At 39.7% G+C, this 14,404-nt stretch overlaps 1 protein-coding gene across 1 annotated transcript; it reads left to right on the forward strand.

The window, feature by feature from the left end:
* Window positions 1-3,552: 3,552 nt before the first annotated feature.
* Window positions 3,553-6,854, forward strand: LOC140235936 (uncharacterized). Its single transcript, XM_072315927.1, has 3 exons — window positions 3,553-5,089; window positions 5,337-5,683; window positions 6,468-6,854. The coding sequence occupies exons 1-3, from the start codon at window positions 3,553-3,555 to the stop codon at window positions 6,852-6,854; spliced, it is 2,271 nt and encodes a 756-aa protein (XP_072172028.1).
* Window positions 6,855-14,404: the final 7,550 nt, after the last annotated feature.

Consider the following 14,404-nt stretch of genomic DNA (forward strand, 5'->3'; position numbering starts at 1 on the left):
TATTAAACACTTGATCTAGTTATGGCATATGGAATATGTTTGTTGCATGTTGGTATAATTATTTTGATTGAAACGAGTTTGTTCAAGGTTCATATTCCACAATTTTGTTTAAATTTTGAGGCAGTTTTGCGTATGTAAGTATGTAGTTGCTCTCTAGAGTTCGTCGAGATGACTTTTATTGTTTATTAAGTTATCTACCTATCCATTTTGGCATTTTTTTTCTTCCCTTGTGAGGTCCGCAACAATATAGCGATATCTGGCAAAGCCGTCGAGTCGATGTAGATAAGATAGATACACGTGTATATACAATATGCATGTGCGAGTGCATGGATTGGGGAAATCACTGGTTGCCTGATAAAACAATGTTCGGAGAAAAAGGGGATGACTTTCTTAGTTCTGGCAATGTTCTGACAAAAGGAACTCTTGCCGAGAAAGTCATTTAAACAGATTTTGTTGTTGTTGTTGTTGAAATATTGAAAATTGAAATTTATGAATAACTTAAAAGGATATTTATGATTTGATGAAAATATATTGATATAAATGGCAGAAGTTATAATGCGTCTTACATTTATAGTGAGTCAGTTTTGGTAATAAGAAAATGAATATGATATCAGTATTGAGATTATGGGTAGATGAACCCATGCAGACGATGATCTAGTGCATTTATTATCTGGTATATTAGATGGGAGAAGAGATTTCATCGCCAAATTGGGAATGAATATGGAAAGCAGAAAGTTGGTACTATTAAAGACAAGTAAAATGTGTGTCTTTTTTTTCGGGGGGGGGAGGTTGTGACATCCGATAGTATCATTATGTTTGTAATTGTAATAAAAAAACAAAATGTCACTGAATCAGAGCAGACGCAAAAGTCTAGAGAAAGGAAACTCACCATTCTCTCTGAAGGAATCAAGCACGTCAAAGAGAGGTGAAAAGAATATTATAGCACAGTTCCCCCAACGCGTGCTCAAAGCACTGAAAGACATAATTGCTACACTACCAAAAGAACATAGCATGTTTGCAGACATCCTTCCCTCATGGTCACCCGGAAGTAACACTATGCAAGATAAACTTTCAATCATCTTTAATAACAAGCTGAAAAATGGAAAAGCCGGCAAACAAAGACTCTTCGAGCTTACACTTCACTGCACAGAGGGAGAAATCCAAGTGAAAGGAAAGAACGTCGCCCCACTCAGTGATCCTATATTACCATGGATCTCTACAAAACTGCAGAAATCTCATCCAAATTTCTTCCACACGGATGATCTCTCTACGCTTCTGACAGAAATAAGCTTACAAGCAAACCCTTTGATGCCCAGGATTTGCAAATCCCCCACAACCTGCCATTACACCCCAAAGGACAAAGACATTACATGCTCCCTCTGCAAGCAACATGCTTGCATTGACTCAATCGAATGCTCCACTTGCAAAGGATGGACACACTTTAAATGCAACAAACTAACAGAAACAGAGATTGACAGATTCTCCGAACTAGATGAAGAATTCGCCTGTTTTATATGCTCACAAGATCTTCACTCCGCGGCTCTCCCTACCCTCCAAACCCTGGTCTTGGATTCCTCATCACCTCAGCACCCCCCCCCCCCCGAAAAGGAGGGCAACCAAACAAGGATTGACCTACAGCCAGAAAACCTGACCACTGAACAAATGACACTGAGCAATGTCCCCTCCATAGCCGACAGCGACATGATCCTACCAGCTTCCCTCAGCAAGTCCACCCAAACCTCCATGATCAGCATACCGGATCCCTCTACCCCTTTTCTACGATCTGTTCCTGCACAAACAGAAGAGATACATGTAGGATTTGCTCCACCCACACAAAAGGATAACCAGCAAAAGGACCAAAATAACAGATACCCAACCTGTGGTAAATGCATCACACTGGACAAGATGGTGAAAACCACAAAAGTAGCGCTAAACGAACAGACAACAACCTGCCAAACAGTAATGAAGGAACACGAAAAAGTGGTTGTGGAACTAATGCAGCTCAGAAGAACACATAAAACAGCTGAAGATAGATTGAATAGCCTAAAAACCTTGGTCACAGAAAAAGAGGCACAGATAGCAGATCTCAAGCTGCAGGTAAGATCCAGCGAACAAGAAATAACAAATCTCCTCTCAGCAAATGACCTACTCCACTCGATCTGCATGAACAACGGAATAAACACAACAGATATGCTTCCTACCAGCCCTTCGAGCGCCTTCCCAGCCCCAGACTCCCAACCTCCTGGAAACCAAAGCAAGAAATGGACTCTGGACTCACATCCCTATCTGAGTAATAGATATGCTGTCCTGAAAGTTATGCTCGACGGGAATATGAGCAATTCCAACGATAGAGACGACAAACCTCAACACGCTGCGCAATTAAACAGGAAACAACACGCACCTATCCACAACCACAGGTCACAAAAGCCCTGGGAAAATTCGCCGTCTGCTACAACGTGCAATGCTCAGCGGATTACTAACTTGCACAACAAAACTGGTCCCACACATGAGAAACATCCTAGACCCAAACCTCCAGTCAAGCAGAAAGTCAGGGAACAGTATGGTGAAGGACAGCAGGATGCACCAGCTACCCCAACTCATAAAATAGCTATCCCGCGAACCTCTAAGGAAAGGTCACCCCACCTAGTCACTGAAAGGTACAACTCTCGCCCCAAGGTATTAGGCACACAGGAGACAGATGAAGGTGTACCCAGCCCCATTGAGATTGACGTGCCCAACTCTTCAATAGGAGCAGCGAGAGCTCAAGTTACTCACAATGTCCAACCGAAGTCCCCCAAGACATATAGCTTCAAAGGGGGAAGGATGAAAATCTCCAATAGAAACTACAATCCAGACTGGGATACACAAACAACCAAGCGCACAAAAATACCCAATTCAAGCAGGAAAAGAGAGACCATTGACCTAACCGCAAACACTCCACCGGGCGTGGAGACGCGAACAACCAAGCTCACAGAAACACCCGATCCAAGTAGGAAAGGAGAGACCATTGACCTAATGGCAAACACGTCACCAATGCGAAAAAGCACATGTAACCCGTCCTACGAGAATCCTTCTACCAAGCACCCAAGCGCGATTACAGCGAATAATCAAAACTCCAATCTGCCCCTGAATTTTCGGCATGGCCGAGCCTCCAGCCTTGTACACACAATCCTCCTGGAAAAAGTGTACTTCATAACTTCAATGGCACTCAACCACCTGACCATGCAGACACAAACTCAAGACACCCACTACCTACCATTCCTCCACCATCTCCATCAACAGATTATAGAGTGCACCCAGGCAAGCCTGGTACTCCTTCCCCAAATTCCACAACGCTAAAACAAGCCTCCTACCCAACGGATCAACTCACAACCCGAACAACTGGAAAACTAATCGGAATGTCCAATCGGTCCCTCACAACAGCCACTGCTCGCACTGACACAAAGCTGGTGATTGGCACATACAATGCTAGGGGGATAACCACTTCCTTCCACTTTATCAGGGAGATGATCAAATCCATAGACATCCTTGCAATTCAATGGATGATGGATAATGGATGAAATTAGTGCACAACACGCAGTGTACTGTAAACCTGCCGACAATACTGCAGACTCCTATGTGCGATTAAGAACCAGGGAAAAAGGAGGTGTCGCGATTCTCATTCGGAAATCTATCACCATCTCAGTGGCTGAAATCCAAATCCAAATCTCCAGAATCATAGCTATCACGACCCATCTCCAGAACAAAGACAGCATAACACTCATATGTTGCTACCTCCCCTGCGGCACGTCTATAGCGGACCAGGCAGAGTACCACTCCTGCCTAGCAGTGATGTCGCAAATCATATCCTCCACGCCGGGAGCAATTATCATAGCCGGAGACTTCAATGCAGACACTGTCGGTTGCAAAAAGACCAAGAAAACACAGTCGATCCTGAAGGACTTCATGAACCGGTACGCACTCACCAACCTCACTGCTCTACACTGTCATGATGATCCAACCACCTACCGCTCCGATGACGGAAGAAATAAATCCAGCATAGATGGCATCCTGGTACCCTCCTCACAGGCCAGACTCTTTCACAATACCAACATCACCGGCTATGGCCCTACCAACACCTCAGATCACCTTATGGTTCTCACCAACCGAATACTATCCTCAGACAAAACTCCAAAGACAGACAAATCCCACACCACAATGTATAAACCACTAAAGAGATTGAAGATCAAGTGGAAACAGGCAAGCAAACAAGAAATCAAGGAAAGCTATACACTCCCAATGGAAATGTCACCACTGCACTTATTCCAGGAGATCACGGACGTCAGACAGATCGACTCTACCACAGCTGAAACCCTTCTCGAACATCTTACCAGAAACATGATCAACTGCTCCCTCAAGTTACCACACTCCTTTCCATCGAAGAAGAACATAGGAAAACCAGAGTGGTCTTCTGAACTGCAAAGCTCCTTCGATAAAGCACATTGTGCCTGGAAAACATGGCAAAGGGGCAGCGGTGAGAAAGACGGAACCCTCTATGACAATCACATCGAACAAAAAAAGAGCTTCCGACGCAGCCTTCGTCAGGCTCGAGCACGACAGAAGAATTCTCTCATGAAAGAGATCGAATCAGCCTCAACCGCCAACCAAGCCTTGTTCTACCGACTCATCAAACGAAACAGAGACACCTCTTGTAATGAAAGAGAGACCACCTCACTCTCGCACGCCGGCATAACTTACACCGATGTGGAGGTACTAATCGGCTGGCACAAATACTTCGCAGATCTAGCACATGACCCCGCTTCATCCCTCACCCAGATAGATAGCAGCGCTACCCAGCCATGCAACAACTGCCTGGAACCTTCTAACAAGAGTGACTGGCAACTTAACTCACGCGTACTCAATGAGGCAATCGGGCGATTAAAGACCGGAAGGGCAAGTGGAGCGGATAATATCAGCCCAGAGCACTTCAAAAACCTGGGGACCGGCGCACGGAGATTACTACTAACGGTGTTGAATGCCATCATCAGATGCGGACTCTGCCCACGATCCCTCAAGGAAGGCATCATTCTCCCTTTTCATAAAGGGAAAGGTAAAGACACAATGAACCCCCAAAACTACCGAGGGATCACACTCACCTCCGTCTTTAGCAAACTCCTTGAACAATGTATAAAGCCACACCTCGAAAGACAGCTCACAACAATGAACATACCAGATGAACTTCAATTTGGATTCCGCAAGGGATTCTCCTGCCAACTCACCTCTCTCTCCCTGGAACTCACCATCGAAATAAACAATGCTGCAAAAAAAACCTACCTTCATTGCCTTTCTCGACGCAGAAAAAGCCTTCGACAAAGTGTGGCACAAGGGGCTTCTACAAAAACTCAGAGCTGCCCACTTGGATCGCAGCACGTACAATATCGTCCAAGACATGTACGATGGCATGACAAGCCGAGTCCTCTGGCAAGAGAGAACATCACCACCCTTCCCTATCACCCAGGGAGTACGACAAGGTGGAGTCCTCTCGCCCTCCCTATATACCCTCTTCATTGATGACCTCATCAAAGAACTACGCAATAGAAACCTTGGATGCACCTTCCTGAACAGATATGCAGGAGTCATCGTCTTGGCGGACGACGCAGAATTACTGAGCTCTTCACCCAACGAACTCCAGGAGATGCTAAATGTTACACAGACATATGCAGACCGATGGCACTACAAGATTAACCCCTCAAAGAGCGCAATAGTCATAACAAACAGTAAAAGATCAGACAGACAAATGGAATGGACAATGAACGGCACTTCCATTGAACAGAAAATCTGGAACCCGGGTCGACCCAACAGACACCATCATTTCAAAAGGCCTTAAAACCTTTTATGCCCTCTCAGGAGTCGGAGCCCACACTTTAGGTCTCATCCCCACAATATCCGCACACCTATGGAATACTTTCTGCCTCCCCCGCATGCTTTATGGGGTCTCCATATACCACCTAACAAAAAGTATGATAGCCAAACTCGATCAGGCGCAAACACACCTTTTCAAACGGATCATCGGTCTACCCCTGTCTGCAGCAGATGAAAGTATATATCTCCTCCCCGGCCTACAACCAATGTCACGACGTATTGATCTTGAAACACTTCTACTGCTTGGCCAGACCCTCAACCTAGACCACACAAGGTTTGAGCGGCGTACCTTCCTCCATGCAGTAAGCTGCAACACCTCACTCATCCTTACTCTAAAGGCCACCCTTTCCAAATACAACCTACCTAAACTCGATGACCTTATGAACTGCTTCATGCCATATCCCCGCTGGAAACGCCTCGCAAGAAATATCATCTCTGCAGCAACACAAAAGGACCTCACAGAAAAGATAAATCTCAAAACCTGACTTGAATTCTGGACACATTGGAATCACAATAACCCGAGGATACTCTGCCCTTCAAACCCTCCATCCCATATCATCTGACAGGCCCTGACAGCAAGAGCTCAACTCTTAACAGCCACATACCTCCTACAAACAAGACTCCTCAAGATTAAGAAGCAGATGGACCCCATATGCCCCTTATGCAACGAGGGTGATGAGACCACCGTACACTTTGTGGCTACCTGCCGTCACTCCACTGGAATCCGTCATGAATTCAACCAACAGAATAGAAAGTGCCTGCTGGACCATCCCTTTCCTTCCAACGACTATAACACCCAGACTGCGCTCCAATTTACATGCACCACACTCTTACCATATGACCCTAACTTCCCACAGTCTGCCAATGACAAAATCCTGCTATGCTCCCTTCACTTTATATACAAACTCCATATTAACCGACTGAACCACAATCTGTCCAACCCTGCCCCCTGATTTCACCTATTTAACAGGAAGGTGCCCATTCCTGAACACATCTCTGCGATCCACACTCGCCAATCTCCGACAATAACGGAGGGAGGAAAACAAGAAGAAGAAGAAGAAGAAGAAGCTGGGGATATAAAACGCATATCGTTTTAGAGGAGGAGACGGGAAGTGATCTGAGTGTCATTATCATTATAATGAACGCAACAGGGACAGAAAATCTATTTGGATGTTTGGACTTTGTTTGGTTTTACAACATGTTTACTGGAACATAATTTCACACATTTAGGTAGATTTTGTTGATGTTCGGCGCGAAATATATACATTTTTGATGGTGAGGATTTGTTTTATGAGTTTGGAAAATATATATATATATACATAAGAAAGAACCTCACAAAAAGAAACGTTTAAAAAAAATGAAATTTTGTTTAAAATAGCTTTTGGGATATACACCCTTTGGGAGATACTACTAACGCTGTCATTGAAAGTGGTTGAAGGTTGGCTTATGGTATTGGCGAGGAAATCAAATTTGTCTAAAGCAAATCAGATATAGATGTATTATAGGATTGAATGCATGAATCTGCAATGATGTCATATACTCATTTCTCCGTTGATTCAGTTCGTTTGTTTTCTAATGTGATGCTCAGAGTTAGCTTGAGATCGGAAGATATGGACGGTCATTGTGTGTTTGTAATCATGATGGCGTTGAGCCTGTAATAGAAGTGTGGAGAAATGTGACACGATGTATAATGTGTACATCAACTGTTTGTGACTATTAGATGAAGTCGTTTTGTTGGTATTGACAGAAGTAATAGGTTTCAGAGTACGTTACAGAGGTTTTATTTTGATCTATCTGTCATTTTCCTCGCCAACAATCACAGCAATTCCTCGTAACCGAGATAGGAATATTCTGGTTGGTTGCTTAATGGCAGCAACTCATACACATTTTTTTTTCCCTCTAAAGCAAATCAGATATTAATATAGCATAAGATTGAATGAGGAAAACTTGCAATGTTGTCATATGCTCATTTCCCCGCTGATCCAGTGTGTTTGTTTTCTACTGTGATGTTCAGAGTTAGCTTGAGATCGAAAGATATGGACGGTCATTGTGTGTGTTTTGTAATCATGATGGCGTTGAGCCTGTAATATAAGTGTGGGGGAATGTGACACGATGTATAATATGTACATCAACTGTTTGTGACTATAAGATGGAGTCGTTTTGTTGGTGTCGACAGAAGTAATAGGTTTCAGAGTTACAGAGGTTCTTTTGATCTATTTGTCATTTTCATTGTCAACAATCACAACAATTCCTCGTAACCGAGATAGGACCATTCTGGTTGATTGCTTTAATGGCAGCAACTCATACAATTTTTTATTTTTTTTTTCTTTTCTTCCGCTAAAGCAAATCAGATATCAATGTATTATAAGATTGAATGCAGGAAACTTGCAATGATGTCATATGCTCGTTTCTCCGTTGGTCAGAGTTAGTTTGAGATCGGAAGATATGGACTGTCATTGTGTGTGTTTTGTAATCACGATGGCGTTGAGCCTGCGTAAAATAAGTGCGAGGGAATGTGACACGATGTATAATGTGTACAGCGAATATTTGTGATTATAACTGAATAATATGGAGCCGTTTTTATGTGTTTCGACAGAAGTAATATGAACATGATTTTGAAACAGGTTTCTGAATTACAGAGGGTTTTTTCTCTCTCTCTCTCTTTTGATCTAATTGTCAATTGTTAAATTTTTAAAACCTACCCAAGCAATCACAGCAATTCCTCGTAACCGAGATAGGAATATTTTGTTGGTTGCAGTAACTCATACATTTTTTTTTAACACATCATTATTCCTCGTTATCAGGTAACAGCATATGCGTTAATTAGGTTCAACATAGAATACCTACTTTTGACTACAATATGTTCTAAATGGAAACGAACTAGATTCTTGTTAATACAAGCGAGTTAGAACAATCTGCGCTTGTCGTTTTTTGTTTGTTCTATTGGAAGAGATTGCTACATAACCCATTTAGTGTGTAATGATTGCATGCAGATGGAAGCAATGCAAGTATCTGTCTCTTGGGTGTGTCCTTCAAAAATAGCTGCAATGTTTCACTTTTGTAAGTTGATTGTTTGGGTAGATTTTCATAGGCACGACCTCCCAAGGCGTTGCCCTCTTTTTCTTTTCTTTTCTGGCCGTGATGGAAAATAGGAAACTGGGCTAAGACACGTTTATTATGATGACAGCATTAATGTTTTCTGTCTGGCCCACTAAAAGTTTGAATAGAAAACAAAACTTACAGCAGTGGAATTTTCACTGGCATTACAGCTAGAACCTCCTTTAGTGTGGGGACGTACTTACTATTGGTGGTAGAGTACAATTACGTAAGGCGTGTCCCTCTAAAGATTTCTTTTGCTTTGTTTTGTTTCATTTTTGTTTTGTCATGCCTGTGGACCGATCTGGTTTCGGGAGTAGTGCGAATTGTTTTTATATGGCCATGGGTCTTTCAAGAGCAATACAAAGCTGATGTAATGACTTGCTTAAGAAGCCAGGTGTTTAGTTATTGGTCAATCATGAATGCATGTTCGAAGCTCTTTTGTATTGCAACTCTCTTGTAATACCACTGAAAACCCTTTTATATTTGTTAGTCAATGACCCCTCTTATTGGTAATCAGTTAGCATGTTTGTCGCCCTCAAGCGCCGATAACGAGTAGACACAGATAGATCGTTCTGCATGTGCAGTAAATGGGATGGCAGGTGGTCAAGCCTTAATGGCTTTTCAGTTCTTTTTCGTACCTTTTGTTTCTTTTGTCATGTCCCGATTTTTTCTTTTTTCCTCTTCCTTCTTTTCCTTTTGTCATGTCCTAGTTTAATTTGTTTGGTAGTCTGATAATGACTCCTGTCTGGTCGACAGAAATGCTCCTTTGTTAAATAGAACAGAAGATACTAGATTCTAATTTCTTTTTCCCCTTAACACTGTGGTGTTTTTTTTTTCTTCTTTTTTTTAGTAGATTGTATATTGAACAGGGCGTATCCCTCTCAAGCTGTCTTCTTTGTCATAGCTATGCACAGTCCGATTTGGTCTCGGAGGTATTACAACCTCGTTAGCCATATCCCAGGGGCACCCAAGAAAGGAACAATATAAGGTCAAGCTGTATAAGTCGGGTGTTAGTTTTATTTTTCTTCTTCTTGATTATTCTTCTTCATCTTACTCCTTTCCTCTTCTTTCAGAGGCTGATCAAGTGTTATGCAGTTGTATAGGTATAGGGGAAATCATTGCCTGCGTCCATTCTTTGTTAGTTCAACGCAGTGGGAGGTGGGGGGGGGGAGACTCGTTTCGTTGGTTATGGAAGTGTACATGGACGTCCTTCCGGACTCTGTGAGTGTAAGTGTAATTGTGAGTGTAATCGGTGTGTGTGAGTGTGTGTATATGTATGTGTGTGTGTGTGTGTGTGTGCAGATGGTAGCTGTGGATGTATCTCGAAATCAGGTGAATTAACTGTGCTTGTTCTGGCAGTACTCGTCTGTAATTATGGCTTGGGATGATTTAGATATTTGCTGTAATTTTCTTTCGTTAAATGTAAAAGGTATTAGGGATGCAGGGAAAAGAAAGAACATTATTAACTGGTGTATGTATAAAAAAGCAGATGTTGTGTTATTACAAGAGACGTATAGCTCTCCTGAAGTTGAAAAAAAGTGGAGAGAGGAGTGGGATGGAGTATCCTACTTTAGTCATGGTACACCACATAGTAAAGGTGTTTGGTTGTTAGTAAATGCAAATTTAAAATAGAATGTTTCACATGTGCATATAGATCAAGGAGGTAGATATATTTTGATGAAATGTGTTACAAGGTATGGAAATTGTCATTGTAAATGTATATTTTCCAGTGAGGGGTAAAGAAACAGAGAGGAGAGATTTTCTGTCTGAATTTGAAAAGATTCTGCATCCTTTTGTTGATAAAGGAAATTTAATTATTATTGGTGGAGATTTTAATTTGATACGAAATTTTGAATTAGATTATAATGGGAGAGCAATGGTAAAGAAGTATACAAATTTTGATCAGTGTTTTGATAATTTTCTCGAGGAATGTAATTTGATAGATATATGGAGGGTCACCCATAATTTAGATAGACAATATACTTATCGACAGGTATTTCCGTTTATGCAAAGTAGACTTGATTATTGGTTTATTTCGAGTGGGTTGCATGATATTGTAAAGGAATGCAAGATATTAACTTCTATTGCGCCAGATCATTCAGCTATTTTTTTTTTTGCAACTTTTGAATAAACCTAATGATGATAAGGGAAATAATAGGTGTTTTAAGGCGTCATATTGGAAATTTAATAACAGTTTGTGTAAAGATGGTGAATATGTCAGTAAAATGAAAGATGAAATAATTAAAATATTGGGAGAATGTCGGAATGAAATAGAAGATAAAAGGGTTTTGTGGGATTTTTTGAAAATGAAAATTTGTAATTTTACTAGAAAATATTCTATAAATTTGGCTAAACAACGTAAGGAAAAATTAAGAGAATTGAGGAAGAAATTGAGATTTTAGAAAATGATGTATTTTTGATGTTAGATAGTGATAGAATTAGATTGTTGGAAGATAAAAAGAAAGAGTTGAAAAAAAATGTTATGATTATGTGAATGAAGGGATAAAGATTCGTTCAAGGGCTTCGTGGTATGAAGGTGGAGAAGGTGACTCATCATATTTCAAACAGTTAATGGAATTTAATAAGAGGAAAATGATTGTTAAAAGTGTATGGGTGATGAGGTAGTTTGTGATTCTAAGGAAATAATTAGAGAAATAAAAAGGTTTTACAGTAACCTTTATTCTGAGAATTTTGATTGTTATACATCTGGCGATAGTAGATATTTTTTTCAAGATTTGCCAACATTGAGTGGGGATTCTATTCAATCCTGTGAGGGGTATATTTCTAAAAGAGAATGTGAAATTATTTTGAATCAGATGAAGTTAAATAAATCTCCAGGAAATGATGGATTAAGTGTCGAATTTTATATTACATTCTGGTCAGTGATAGGGGATGTGGTGTTGGACAGTTTTAATGAGGCATATAACAGAAGAGAATTGTCTGCTTCTCAAAAACAAGGTGTAATTACTTTGATTCATAAGGAAGGAAAAGATCCTTTATATATAAAGAATTACAGACCCATTTCATTATTGAATGTAGATTATAAGATACTTGCGAAAGTTTTGTCAAACCGTATTAAGCATGTTTTGCATGAAATAATTAATGTCGATCAAGTTGGATATATAGAAGGAAGAAATTTGGAGAGGCTATTCGATTGATTGATGATATGATCTTTTATACATCGAGTTGTGGTTTACCTGGTTATATGTTTGCTATTGATTTTGAGAAAGCCTTCGATTCGATCCGTCATACATTTTTGCAGAAAGTTTTAAATATATTTGGTTTTGGATCAATGTTATGTAATTGGGTTGAAATACTTTATTTGAATAGCTGTAGTTGTGTTATAAATGGTAAGGAGTCTACTGGTTATTTCCCAATACAGAAGGGGGTAAGGCAAGGAGATCCTTTATCCCCGTATTTATTCATTATGTGTATTGAAATTTTGGCACAGGCAATAAGGAAGAATTCTAATATTCATGGGTTAATGGTTGATAATGTTGAAATTAAACAAATTCTTTATGCTGATGATGTTACTATATTTCTTCAGGATCGATATTCTGTTGAGGAGATTAAAAGATTATTTGATGTATTTCATCAAATTTCTGGTTTAAAAGTTAATAATGAGAAAACGTATGTGTTGTTATTAGGTATTCCGAGGGAGGAATATGTGTTGCCTTTTGGTAGAGTAGAACACGTGGTAAAAATATTAGGAATATATTTTTCTCTGAACCCTGATGTTAAAGAAGTTATGAATTATAAGGAGATTTTGAGTAAGATAAAGAGATTATTATCATGGTGGAAACAGAGGGATTTAACGCTGATGGGGAAAGTTCAATTAGTAAAGATTTTTGTTTTACCAAAGCTGATTTATCTCTTCACTCATGGTAACACCTGATTGGGTATTTGAGGAGTTAGATAAGGTGGTGTTTGATTTTATTTGGAGGGGAAGAGATAAAATAAAAAGGAATATTTTGTATTTAGATTATGATAGGGGAGGATTAAAGTTCATTAATTTTCGTGTGTTTGTTAAAGCACAAAGAATTATGTGGTTTAAGCGTTTGATTTTAGGGGATCATAGTATGAAGGGGAAGTTATGTTTTAAGTTTTCACTAAATCGGTGGGAGGTATTTTGATTTTTTATAGTAAGGCGATTTTAGGGTTGTTGAGGTTAACTTTACCAGAATTTTACAATGATATGTTGCAGGTTTGGATGGGAAGTAGAAGCTTGATCCTGAAAGAGGATTCAAAAAGGAATGAGGTAATCTTTAATAACAAATTCATTTTGATTGATGGATATACAATATTTGATAAAGAGTTATTTCTTAGGAATGTATATAAAGTTCATCATTTGGTAGATGTAAATGGGGAATTTAAAGGGAGAAGGGAGTTTTTAAGATTAGGATTTAGTGAAGAAATGATTGGAAAAATGTTTGAAATGTTTTTAGCTTTACCGTCATCATGGAAGAGTACATTAAAACAAGAAATGAATATGGAGGATACTCAATTGAACATTGAATTTTATTTGCAGAATAAAATATATCATATACAGGATATAACGTCAAAACTTATTTATAAAGCATTGATGAGGGATGGAATTGGAACATCATCAGCATATAATGATTTAGTTGGTTTATATAATTTTGAGGAAATAGATATTAGATTGATTTTTCTAAGGCCTCGGAAGTCTACTCTTGATTGTAAGCTGCGTGAATTTCAATATAAAATGTTGTATGGTTTGATATATACAAAAGCGAAGTTATTTTCTTTTGGTTTTGTAGGAGATAACCAATGTACATTCTGTTATTCTGAGGTTGAGACTTATGAACATTTGTTTTTTTATTGTAGGGAAGTCAATCAGATTTGGAAATTGTGTAGTGAGGTTTTTGTTTTACACCAGATGCAAACGTTAGATTGGCAATCTGTTCATGTCGGTATTAAAACGCAGGATATTGGAAAAGGGCAACTCATAAACCATTTGATATTATTGATAAAATGGATGATATTTGTATTTTCGAAGGGAAAGAGCAGGCCCCCATTGATAAGAGAAAGAATGTTAGAAAGTCGAGAAGAAGAAAGGAAATTAGCAACTAGACTTGGAATTTGTCAAGACTGACAAATTAGGTGATCCGATTTGTTTTAATCGATGATTCGAGTCCTGATCGGAATAGGCATGACCATATAGGTTTCATCTGTGTTTAGAGACATTGGCCGTGTGATGTTTGGATTCCCATTTAGAAAAGAGAGTCAGGTCTGCCATCTTTGGTACCAAATTCGGTATACACTATAACGAAGATACAGAATGAAGTATATTTGACCATTGACCCAACTTTGCACAGCCAAGATGGCATCTGAGCAAAAAGTGATTATTTTGTGAAATGATTCTTGTAACATGGTCTTTGCGTGT

Source organism: Diadema setosum, chromosome 12 (genome assembly GCF_964275005.1).
Source record: "Diadema setosum chromosome 12, eeDiaSeto1, whole genome shotgun sequence".
Taxonomy (NCBI): Eukaryota; Metazoa; Echinodermata; class Echinoidea; order Diadematoida; family Diadematidae; genus Diadema; species Diadema setosum.